The sequence below is a fragment of the Gallinula chloropus genome, assembly GCF_964237585.1.
Source record: "Gallinula chloropus genome assembly, chromosome: 10".
Classification (NCBI taxonomy): domain Eukaryota; kingdom Metazoa; phylum Chordata; class Aves; order Gruiformes; family Rallidae; genus Gallinula; species Gallinula chloropus.
In genome coordinates, this window is record NC_140095.1 from 13501032 (window position 1) to 13513707 (window position 12676).

Sequence of the window (12676 nt, forward strand, 5' to 3'; positions counted from 1 at the left end):
CTCGCAGCCCGTGCCGCCGCACCAGCCCACGGCAGCGCTGGGCAGCGGGAGCTGGGAGCTGGCAGCCACCCCCCTCCCTGCCAGCAGCTGCTGAAGCCAGGCTCTGCTCACCGTCTGCCAGGGCCTGGCAGACCCCCTCCCCGTCGTGTTTCGGGGATGGCTGCCTGCAGCTGCCCAGCCTGATCTGCCTGTGGTTTGGGGGCTGGTCAGAGAGGCCGTGGGTTTCAGCAGCTCCCTGCTGCCAGCAAACCAGCCTCGCTGCCCTTGCAGAGGGGGATGACAGCCCAGCTCACAGCAGCATTCCCAAGCCAACAGCTCACTCTTCTTCACTCTGATTTCAGAGGATGAGGCAGGTGTCGGGAGAAGAGGCTGAGTCCAGCCCAGGGCTCAGCAGGGAGGGAGCAGAACTCACTCAGAGCTAAAGCCCAGCTGGGGACTGTGAGGAAGCACAAATCCATGAGAGACCCTCCAAGCGCCCCCAACCCCCCAGCAAGGCTGCACAGAGCAGGGGCTTATCCCAATAACTGGGTGCCCTCCACCCCATGCCCAGACCCCTGGGCTGCTCATTGCCCCTGCACAGGAGGGCACATCCACCTGTGCCTTGCATGGGTCTTCCTCTCCTCCAGCTGAGCACAAGTCTTCTCCTGCCCCAGGACAGATACCAGGCAGCCTCAAACCCAGCAGCTACAGAGGAGCCCAGCCCTGGCACACAGCCATGGGGGTGCACAGCAAGGAGGAACATCCCTTGTGGCACCATGGGAGGATGGGGTCCCCTGTCCCATCCCTGCTGGGCAAGGGGATGTTCAGACAACAGGCCCCAGGCTCAGCTGCTGGAGCTGTCAAGCTCTTGTGCCTGGCCCCTACCTCAGAACAGAAAGTTGAGGCTCTGTAGAAGAGGAATTTGCAGATAACAGCCAGCACTGGGGCCATGCAGGATCAGAGTAGCTCTGGCTTATGCTCTGAGCCTGCAGTGGACTTGAGTGGGGTGCACACAACAATCCCACCCACCCCAGCACCTCCTGCCTCGGGCCAGCACCGAGTCCTGAGCACAGCAAGGGAGCTGGGGACGCTGCCAGAAGCCCTGGGTATGAATAGCAGCCAAATCCATCTGATTGCCCCCTACGCTGTCCCCCTGCAGAGGCAGTGCTGCCAGCATGGGGGCAAACAGGGCTGGAGCTGGGACTGGCTGCTCCTGGCAGCTTTTGGGCTTTCCTGACCTTGGCCTAAGTGGAACTCAGCCTTTTTCCCACACACAAGTGGTCCGGGCCCAGCCAGAGGAAACTGACTCTTAAAACCCAGGAAGGAGCCAGGGCTGGGCTCAAACCTCCCTCCACCATGAAGCTGCCAAACCCCCACCTTGCTCCCAAGGAGCTGGCACAGGGAGAGGGGGTGAGAAAGAGGCTAAAAACCCCTGCAAGATGTGCAGGGAGGGGGCAGGTGAGGACATCAGCTCTTTTGTGGCTCCTGTGCTGGGCTGGAGCAGGGGTCTGCTCTGTACCCCCCCAACTGTGCTGCACCCCAGTGTAAATAAACCCCCCTCCCACCAGGAAGCAAGCCATGAGCAGGGCCAGCAGGCAGTGGTCTTTCTAGTCAGCTTTAATGGTGAGTGAGGAGGCAGTGAGCAGGGCCTGGGCAGCAGCAGGACCCGCACTGGGCACTGAGCTCCCTCTGCTGCCAGCCCTGAGCCCTTCCCACAGACCTCTTGGAGCTGGGAAGTTCACAAGACAGAGATGTGTCAAGAGGCACTTGGGACTTGCAGCTACTGAACCGTGCAATGCTCCAAGAGAAGGATGCTCTTTAAGGGGTGCCAGGCACCTTTGGGAACAGTGTGGCACCCACAGCACAGAGAAGGGGGGGGGGGGGGTGTGGATGGGAGCTGGGGAGGAGACTCATTCCTCTCCTCGCTCCCAAAACTGAAACCAAAACAGCCTCTGAACCACCCACCAGGTCACGTGTGCAGAACTAAGCTCCAGCATGGTCACAAGCAGCCCACCAGCAACACAGCAGGGAGAGGCAAGGAGCCAGGATGGCAACCCCAAAGCCCCCCGCTCCTCCCCACCCCTCACAGGGCCAGGTGGCAGAGGCGCATGGGCTCCACGTTGTCCCTCCCGTCGCTGAAGCAGGTGCTGAAGAAGGGGCAGTATCTCTCCGCAGAGACCTGGTGGAAGGTGAAGAGGTGGGACATGTCCCCAGCATCAAAGAAGGTGACTGTGCCCTCCTGGCAGTCCAGGAAGACCCCAACTTTGCGAGGGGGCCGGGAGGGAGTCAGGCGCACCCAGGGGGTGGCGGTGGCCCAGTACTCCCTCCTGTTCCGCAGGCGAAGCGTCCAGTAGCCATTCTCTGGGCACAGCTTGACCTTTGCCGCCCGGTCCACAGTCTCAGCGGCCACTCCCAGGTCCCACTTGGTTTTGCTGCCCACCCAGACCTCCCAGTAGTGCTGGCCAGTGCTGAAAGTCTGTGCCCCCAGGACATTGACGCACTGACGGAAGCGCCGGGGGCTGCTGGGGACGGGCTGAGCTCGACTCCTCTCTGTCACTGCTGTCAGGTCTCTGGAGAAGACCAGGTTGGGGTGGGCTGACTCAGGGTCAAAGGTGAGCGGGGCAGGAGCTGCAGAGACACAGAGCACAGAATTTTACTGGTTGTGTATTCCCTCTGCAGAGCATCCCTGGCCCCAGCATCCCCCTCCCCAGCACCCCCATCCCTTGCACCCATCTGCTCACCGGGGTGAATGGACTGCAGCATGTGTCTCCAGAAGATGTACTGCATGGGCCCGCTGCGGCTGTCCCTGAAGTGCTCCAGGTTGAAGGCTGGCTGGGTCTCAACACGCACCGAGGGCCTGGGCCAGAGAGAGCAGCAGTTAACCCTCCTGCTGTGCTGCTGGGGAGGCACGTGGGAAGAGCACGGACAGGACTGCAGCATGCTGCTACATGTGATGGATCTGGCAAGGATAGGATGGGATGGACACCTCCCTGGCAGCTGCTTCCCCCCATGCAACACTATCCACAGCGCAGCAGCCAGCTCAGGACAGACATGTTGTGGACAGACAGATCTGGCAGCACTGCTCATGGAGCGATGACTCGCAGCAGACCAGCACCCAGCACCCCAAGCAGGACGCCTGAAGTGGTGAGCAGGCCAGGACTGCAGATAGAGCCTGCATCCCAGCACAGACCCCAGTGAGGGGGACATGCTCCCCTATGGCAGGTCAGTCCCTCAGCCACTCACAGCCTCAAACCTGCACCTCAGGGAGAGTCTTGCAGCCCCATGAGTGCCAAGAAGCTATGGGCAAGGAGAAGCCAAAGAGCCCAAAGGCTGCAGCATCAGCCTTGCTCCCATGTGCAGCACGTGTGGCTCCTGCACCCGTTCCAGCCCAGCACATCTCCTCCAGCTGCTCTTCCAGCTCAGCCTCTCAACACACACACACTGCCTGGGGAGAGCATCCTCCCTGTGCCAGGGACCAGCCCCCACCCAGCACAGCACCAGCAGCTCGCTGAGCAATTTGTGACGCGTTTAAAACTCGAGATAAGATCCTCCTGCATGTGGTCCCAGCCAGGGACAGAGATAAGCTCCTGGAAAGGGAATCTGCTTCTTTCATGCCAGACACGTACCTGATATCCAGGCTCTCCACCTGCAGTGAGGAGCAGAGAGAATTAGCAGTCACTGTCTGTTTGTCATGCAGCTGCACAAACACTCTCCCTGTCCTGCCTCCTGCTGCCACAAAGCACAGAGAGGAAACCAACCTGCCAGGACCCCAACCCTGGGGGAAACTGCCTGGGCACAGCTAAAGTAATTTCACAGGGGTGACAGAGGAGGAGGAAGGCTCTCGAGACCCACCATACTGGAAAGATCACCACATTGCTGGTGGCTAAAGCCTCTGGGCTCCAGTGGAATGGGTAGATAATCCACAGAACAGTAGGGGTAGGAAGGGACCTCTGGAAAGCATACTGTCCAACCCCCCTGGGTAAAGCAGGATCACCTAGAACAGGTTGCACAGAACCATGTCCAGGTGGGTTCTGAGTAACTCCAGAAGAGGAGACTCCACAACATCTCCACACAGCCAGTCTCAGGGATCTGGCGTCCTCAAAGCAGTTTATCATATTAAGACAGAGCTTCCTGTGTACCAGTTTGTGCCTGTTGCCCCTTGCCCTGTCCCTAAGCACCACAGAAAAGAGTCTCTTCCCTTCCTCTAGACATCTACCCATCAGGTATTTATAAACCCTGATCAGATCCCCTCTTGGTCTTCTCCAGTCAAAACAGCCCCAGCTCTCAGCCTTTCCTCACACGAGAGATGCTCTAGGCCCCTCATCATCTTTGTAGCCCTCTGCCAGCCTACACCCAGAGGGATGGGAGGGAGAGCGGCTCCAGGCGTAGTCTGGTGCTGTCACTTAGGACTCTCCCCATCCCAAATTCAGATCCTGAAACACCCTCAGCCTCCTGTCAGGGACAGCCAGGGACGCTCACCTCCAGCAGTGACATCTCCTCCATCCTGCTGAGGGTCTGCTCAATGCGCTCCATGTCCTTCTGCAGCACCAGCACCCCCTCCTCCAGCCGGTGGACATCCCCGCGCAGCCGCGCCAGCGACTGCTCTTCCTGCCCAGCCAGCTCCGCCAGCACAGCTCGCTCCTCTTCCTCCAGGATCTGATGAAGGCGGGCAAACTCCCCACGGATCTTGAAGTTCAGCTCCCTGGACACTTTCTGAGCAGGGGGAAAAAGGTAGAAGAGGAGCCTGGTTGGCAGCTAAAACACGTCTGGGCCTGTTAATCCGCACACAGAGCCCTTCAAATCAGTCTCACAGACACCCCCACAGCTTTTTGGATGGGGAACAGGACACAAGGAGAACTCCCAAGGCTGCAGAGCCAAAGGCAAAAACCAAACCCAACCAACAAACCCGAACTCAAGCTTGCCCATGGCTCAGTCACCTTAACTAGACACCCTTACACAGCCACAGCAGGAGCCCACAGCCCCCTCCCACACCACCAGGAATCTGCTGGTGTGCAAGACAGGAGGTCTTCTGCTTTGCTGGAGCTGCAGACTCAGCTGTCGAGGTGAGGATTTATTTCACATCGCGCCAGACCTTGGACAGAGCTGCCTTACACTGGTAACTTGCTTTTTCTCTCTGATGCCTCTGTCCTTCCTGGCTCCTGTTTGTATGGGAGACAGGGAAGCCAGGCAAGCTGATCTAAATCCCATTCAGCTCTTTTCAGAGGTCACATTTTCCCCAGTTGTTTAGTCAGCCAGCCAAGCTTGTGGTGCTCTCCCTGCCTCTTTACAAGACACACCCACTGATTTTTTTCTTTTCCCAGTCTCTAAGCTTTTAATCTCTAAGTGCAACCTTATCCCTCATTATTTTCTTGAGAGGCACTTCCCAAAACGCACATCCCTTTCTACAAGCAGGAAACCCATCTCCCCCAGAGTACACCTGAAGTGTCACAGCCAGCACAGCACCCCAGCATCCCTCTGCTCTAGCAGGGGCTTGTGCAGACACACCACAGCCATGGAGGACATGCATGCTCTGATCAGCAATTCTCTCCTTCACTCTTCTAACACCTCTTAGCCAGCTCCTCCACTGCAACGGGACATCAGCTGCTGTGTTTCATCAATAACCTCAAAGGTCTATTCCAAATCTGGCAATGGGGTAGAGGTCTGGGACAATGCAGACACAGGGATCACAGACTCCAGGTGGAAGAGTCTCACATCAGTTTTATCTCACCTCTGAACTACTTCTGTCTTCCTTAAACTCCCCTCCTTTGGCTTTTAATACTTTTATGTCACTTAAGAAGGAAGCAGCAGTCAGCCTGTGGCTCTTGTTGCTTCACTGATCAGTCACAAGTAGCAGCCTGGTGCCACTCAGGCCAGAAGAGAGCCCTCAGGCTCCTCACTTCATCTCAGAGCTTCCCAATGAATCTAAACACAGTCCTTGTGACAAGGTCACTGTTCTCCACAGCGCCAACACTTCTGCTGACCCAGCTCCACCAGCTTTGCTGCCGCCCCTTCAGACACACAAGAGCATTGCAGAGCTTCCAATTAACCCTCTGGCTGTGCTGCATGGACAGAACAGGCTGCTCAGCTCTCACCACTCACCCTGTCTTGGCTCTGCTGCACCAATGCACCCTGTAAATGCTGCATTAATGAGCAGTTAATGCCTCTTCCCAAAGCCTCCGCTGAATAATCAGTAGCGACAGGCTTTGGCATGCATCTGGGGGGGAGCCCATTCCTATCCCTGAGCAGTTATTAATCTAGACTTTCACAGGAAGCTGAGCTGAACCTCAGCTGCAGTGATTCACAGCTCCCCCACGAACACCAGCCCAGAGGCTGTACAGAGAGGAGCTGTCACAGGGCATTACCGTCAGGCCACAGATCCCCTCCTGCGCTGCACGCTTCCTCTGTAGGAAGTTCTCCATCTCCTTCTGGCGAGCCTGCAAAGCATCCTCCAGGCGCTTCTGCAGGAACAGGGGAAAGAAAGTGAGACCATTTCACTCCTCCACTGTGACCCAGGAGTAATCCCAGTTCCCAAGGCCAGCATTAGGGGGAAGCTGCAACAGGATTTCTTACAAAGGCAGTAAGGAGAAGAAACCACCTGATGCTCAGGCTTGAGAACTCAGTATGCTCACACATAATGAAACAACTTTGTTTCCCAGATGAGAAGCTCCAGCCCAGGATATCTGTTTGCAGAAGGTTTAAAGCCTGCGTGCTGTTACCTCACCTGAGGTCTGCTCCTCAAGCAGCACACCTGGCACCTCACTCCCAGCTGCGTGGTCCTTATGTGGCAAACAAAACCAGGCTGCAATGGAAGCTGGGCACAGCAGTGTGGGAAGCAAATGCAAGAAAAGAAAGTGCCCAGAGGACAGGCAGCTAGAAGGGAGTCAGGAGAGGGAATTAAACGAGTGTCAGTGCAGTAGGGCCAGGTGAGGCACACACAGGCAGCCTGGCAGGGGAACAGAGTGCAGGGTGAAGGGGTGTTGGGCTCACCCTGGCCACATCGAGCTCACACAGCTCCTGCTCCCCTCTCCCTGAGCACAGCCACAGCCACTCACCCGCATCCTGTGCTGATGCTCCTGGGAGCCGCAGCGCCGCACCTTCTCCACCAGCCCCGAGAGCAGGTAGTGGGTGCGGAAAGCCCGGCCGGGGAACTCGCAGCGGCACTGCGGGCAGGAGGGGACGGCGGCAGAGCTGTCCCAGTAGCCCTGGATGCAGGCCTTGCAGAAGTGGTGCATGCAGTCCAGCATGACGGGCTCGCTGAACAGCTCGCAGCAGATGGCACACGTCAGCTCCTCCCGCAGGCTCCGGTCCTGGCTCCTGCCGGCCATCCCTGCGGCACACGGATCCCGCCCTCAGCTTCCTGCGCCCACCACCCCCCCCGCCCCCCTTCTCTCGGCGCAGGCTTCTGCTCCCCCTCCGGCCGGGCTCTGCGGGGAGCGCCGGCACGGGCTCGAGCACCAGCCCCCGGCCCGGTCGGGCACAGGCCCTGCCCAGGCGCCGCACGGGCGCGCCCCGCCCCCGGACGCCCCGAGCAGCGGGAGCCCAGCGAAGGGCCGGGGCTCTGCAGAGCGGCAGCCTCCCGCTGCCCGCCGGCCCGGCTGAGCGCCCCACGGGGCCTGAGCGACCCGCGGCGCGCCCGGGCTGGCGGACGCGGCTCAGGGACCGCGAGCAGCCGCCCCACAGCCTGCGGGGCCGGGCAGCCCCCCCGCGCTGCCTACGGGCCGGTCCCGGCTGGCGAGAACCTTCCCCTCCTCCCCCCGCCCGCCCGCCCGCCCGCCCGCCCGCCAAGCTCCCAGCCCGGCCCGGCCCGACCCGACCCGCCGCACTCGCGCCCCCAGCCCACACCTGCCGCCGCGCACTTCGGACCCTCCCGGACCCTCCGAACTTGGGAGTCTCCGCCCCGCCTCGCCCAGGGAGTGACGCGCGCCTGGACCAATCGCCGTGCGGGAGGGTCGCCCGCCCGCTTGCTCATTGGATGGGAGCTGCGCCCAGGGGCCCGGCGGGGCTTCGGCATGTGACGCGGTCACGTGTGCGGGGGCCGGAACGGCTGGTGGGGGCGTCGCGCGCCGCCCGTGGGAGGGCGCGAGCCGCACACGTCACAGCGTCACACCGCGTCGCTTCGCCTGGGTTCACCGCGCCCCGCACCGCCCCGCACCGCATGGCATGGCAGGCACGGCATCACAGCCCTCTGCATCGCTCTGCGTCGTGTCACAGCGCGTGACATCGCTCTGCTCCACTCTGCTTCACTCTGCATCGCTCTGCTTCACTTTGCATCACTCCGCTTCACTCTGCTTCACTCTGCATTGCTCTGCATCGCTCTGCATCACTCTGCTTCACTCTGCATCACTGCTTCACTCTGCATCACTGCTTCACTTTGCATCACTCTGCTTCACTCTGCTTCACTTTGCATCGCTCTGCTTCACTCTGCATCGCACTGCTTCACTTTGCATTGCTTTGCTTCACTTTGCTTCGCATCACATTGCTTCGCTTTGCATCACATCACATTGCTTTGCTTTGCTTTGCATTGCACTGCATTGCATTGCTTTGCTTCATTTTGCTTTGCTTCACTTTGCTTCACATCACATCACATCACATTGCTTTGCTTTGCATTGCATTGCTTTGCTTCCCTTTGCTTTGCACTGCATTACATAGCATCGCTTCACTTTGCATTGCTTTGCTTTGCATGCACTGCATCATCGCTTTGCATTGCTTTGGACTGCATTGCATCACATCACATTGCATCATTGCTTTGCTTTGCTTTGCTTTGCTTTGTATTGCTTTGCATCACATCGGTTTGCTTTGCTTTGCACGCATCACATCGCATCACATGACATCCCTCTGCATCACATGGTGTGGCTTTGCACCACATCACATCGCATCACATGACATCCCTCTGCATCGCATTGTGTGGCTTTGCTTCACTTCACTTTGCATCACATCACTTTGCTCCGCGTTGCCCCTGCACCGCCCTGCCCCTGCGCTGCCCCTCAGCAGCCACGGTGCAGAAATGAGTCTCGGTGTGATGTGTGTGTCTCTCCCTCCCAGTTTCCCTTCCAGAGGCCTGAAGCTTGCTCTCCCAGCCATAGGGCTTTCAGGGCTCCGAGCAGTGCTTTGGGGTCACAGCTTTGGGCTCAGTAATCACAAGGGCTTGTCAGCAAGAGGAAGAAGGGTTTTCTTCCCTGTGTGCTCACCTGACAGTGGGCCCTGGGATGCTGGGTGAAGCACCAAACACTGGAGGATGTGAGACAAATCACAAGGGCTGTTGATACTGGAAATAAAAGTAAAGAAAACTAAAAGGTGGGAACACGTGGGGACAAGCAGCTGTTGCACCAGCCATATCCCTTCTAACCCCTGTTGGAATCAGAGCATCCCCCAAAAAGGAGGTGGGCAGTGTCCATCTGCTGCCCTCTTCCTGCTGCTCTCCATTTCCTCACCGTTGGAGCCGTGCAGCTGGTTCAGAAAAGGTTTCTGCTCGTCCTCATTTGCCTGTCTTCATTTTCCAAGGCTCTTACTTGGGAAATGCAGCCTGGTTTGCAGCCATCAGCCTCCCCCTTGTCTCTGCTGGCCCCTTGGGCTCACACACACAGCCACAGCCCCACTTTGAGCATCACCACCTGCACGAGGAGCAGAGAGTCCTGGGGGACACTGGCCATGGGCTGGTGAGATGCACCCTGGGCAGCCTCCTGCAACCCCCCAGGTACAAAGCAGTGCTGAGCTGGATAAGCAGGGCAGGGGTTGGCTGCACCCTCCTGCTCCAGTCCCCATGGTGGCAGTGGGACAGGGATGCTCAGACCCACTGCTTGCCAGGCATTGGGAGCTAGGAAGCACTTGCTGGGCAGGAATTGTGATAGGAAGCATGCTGCAGTGAGTAGTGTCTGTGCAGTGGCAGCACAGCTGGCATTATGTGACAGCATCCGCTGTGTGCCAGCAAACTCTGAGAAACAGCTGGCTTTGCACTGGTGGATTTTGGACAGGAGCTGTATGATCTCCTTAGATGCATCCTTTTGAGAGGGAAATGGCTTCATCACCTGTGTCCAGCCTCTGATCTCCTGGCTTTGCCACTGTTTCTCCAGCGTTATAGACTATGCACAGACAGACATGCACACAGCAGACAAGGCTCCCAGCCCAAGACACGTAGCCCGAGGTGAGCCAGGGTGCTCTTCCCTGACCTGCTGCAGCCTGTAGAGACATGATCCATTATTTGTATGACTCTGCACAGAGGTAAAAGCGTCAATAATTGCTTTTCAGCAGAGATCTGAAATGTGCTGTAAAAGGTTATGTTTCCCCAGCAGCCTGAGCCCGCAGGCTGGGAGATGTCCCTGTGAATCAGCATCCCTGGTATGTTGGGAGAGCTCATCCCTCCCCAGGGGCTGCTCACAGAGCCCTGGGAGAGGACAGCTGCACCTCCACACTCCCTGAGGCAGCTCCAGGTCTGTTGTTTGGAGAAGGTGAGTCCCTCTGTACCCAGATAACCGAAACGTCACCCTTAAACAGCAGAATTCAGGGTAGCTCAGCTGATGAGCTCCACAGCATCCCATCGGTTCCCCTGTCAGCCCCAACTGGAGCCGGGTCCTGGGCATGCTGTGCAGTGTGAGCAGCAGGAGCACCCCCTCTGCAGCACCGGGCTGGGGCCAAGCCAATGGAGACCTGGCCTCCAGGGCTGGCATGGGGCTGCAGGATGCTGCTGGCATGGGAGCGATGCTCTGCAGCAGGACACAGAGCTACCAGATGAGTCACAGAATCACAGAGCCTTACAAGTTGGAACGGACCTTGACAGGGCAGGATCACCCAGACTAAATCACACAGGAACACATCCAGGTGGGTTTGAATGCCTCCAGAGAAGGAGACTCCACAGCCTCTCTGGGCAGCTTGTCCCAGGGCTCTGTCACCCTCACAGGGAAAAAATTCCTCCTTACATTCACATGGAACTTCCTCTGCTCCAGCTCACACCAGCTGCCCCTTGTCCTGTCGCTGGCATCCCTGAGAAGAGCCTGGCTCCATCCTCCTGACTCTCACCCTTCACATATTTATAAACATGAATAAGGTCACCCCTCAGTCTCCTCCAGGCTAAAGAGGCCCAGCTCCCTCAGCCTCTCCTCATAAGGAAGGTGTTCCACTCCCTTCATCTCAGCGGCCCTGTGCTGGGCTCTTTCAAGGAGTTCTGTGTCCTTGAGCTGAGGGGCCCAGGACTGGACATGATATTCCAGGTGTGGTCTTAGTCCAGGTACCACAGGACACTCTGCAGCACCCAAGGGAGTCCTGGACCCTTTGCTATTTTGACTCGATTTTCCCAGATAACACCCCTTGCTGCTGGCAGGACCGATGGCCCCTGCAGAATCGCTCATCTCCATCTTGGCAAGTTTGAGCTGCGAATACAGATTTTGGAGCCAAAAGAGGAGAGGGACCATTTTACTATGCGCTGTGCTAATCCATCCATCCCAGAAGAAAGCTCTAATACAGGCAGGATGCCCTCATCGTGGCCATGTAACTTTCTGGGACATCAGCTACGAGATGGGGAGCTAACAGCGAGTGGCAGTCATCTCCCAGTGAACACGTCTCCCGGCTGCGGATTGAAAACACACCCCCGAGCGTCCCCCGGTCTCGAGTTCTTGTTGAAGTGCTCCTGGCATCTCCTCCCTTTCAGCACTCGCTTCAGTTGGCAACCTAATGTTTTCCTTTCTTTTTTTAGCCTATTCCTCTCGGGAGGCTCCAAGCTCTGGGCTGGGACCTGAGAACGCTGCGTTTGGAGAGCCTGATTATGCGCTGGGGAGATGGAGGATATCGGGGCTCGGGAAGGGTCTGGCTGAAAGCTGGTGGATGAGGTCCAAAACCCTTCGTGGTTCTCTGCTCTGGGCAGTAAACATGTGTTGTGACAGGAGGGGGGTGAAGTGGGAGGTGCAGTGGGTCCAGGTGCTGGAGGGCTTCACGGAACGTGAGTGGAGGGTCTGCAGATCAGTCCCTGGGGCTGGGTCTCCAAACGCAGGCAGGGGAGCTCAAACAGGGTGGAGAAGCTCTGTGTTTTGTTTTCCCTGTTTTGCTTTGGTTTAAGTACCAATACACACTGAGGGCTGTGATTCCTCTGGATCCTGCTGTTCCCCATGGTTCTGCCAGCCCCGGGGCAGGGGAGAGGACAGAGGTGTGACTTGGGGCTGGAGCCCTTGGGTCCTGCAATGGGGGGGTGTTGGGCGGCCCCTCAGCAGGTGACTCCTGTGCTCGCTGGTCTGTGCCCCCCTGCACCCACCAGCCTGTCCCCTGCAGAGGGGAACCCCAAGGCAAGGGCTCCCCCAGCCACGGGCATTGGGGTGAGATGGTGTGTTTTGTGCAGCTGTGAGGGACCAAAGAGCAGCAGCACTTGGCAATTCCCGGGTCAGCTGCTGGCTGGGATTGGGAAGCACGCCTGTGGGAGTCCGTTTCAAACAGAGTGGAAAGACTTAACAGTCCTGTCCTCTGCCCTTACCTTGGGATGTTCAGCAGTCCTTACTTCCACACTTCTGACATTGGACTGAATTAAATCTGGTCTCTTCCACATGCTAATCTGGAGAAGCCCCAGGGGAAGGACTCTGTGGGGTTGAGGATGGGGCAGTGTGGACCCAGCCCTTCCCGATGCCCACGGCATCCCTGGCCAGGAGGGAGCGTGGTGCTGCTAGTACAGGAGAAATCCCCACACTCCCAATGTCCCCAAGGCCGGCTGCTCCCTGCT

At 58.2% G+C, this 12676-nt stretch overlaps 1 protein-coding gene across 1 annotated transcript; it reads right to left on the bottom strand.

The window, feature by feature from the left end:
• Positions 1-1596: 1596 nt before the first annotated feature.
• Positions 1597-7866, bottom strand: LOC311195282 (zinc-binding protein A33-like). Its single transcript, XM_084268662.1, has 7 exons — positions 7822-7866; positions 7032-7306; positions 6342-6437; positions 4459-4692; positions 3606-3625; positions 2721-2836; positions 1597-2607 (listed from the first exon to the last, which is right to left on the bottom strand). The coding sequence occupies exons 2-7, from the start codon at positions 7302-7304 to the stop codon at positions 2063-2065; spliced, it is 1284 nt and encodes a 427-aa protein (XP_084124788.1). The 5' UTR covers positions 7305-7306; positions 7822-7866; the 3' UTR covers positions 1597-2062.
• Positions 7867-12676: the final 4810 nt, after the last annotated feature.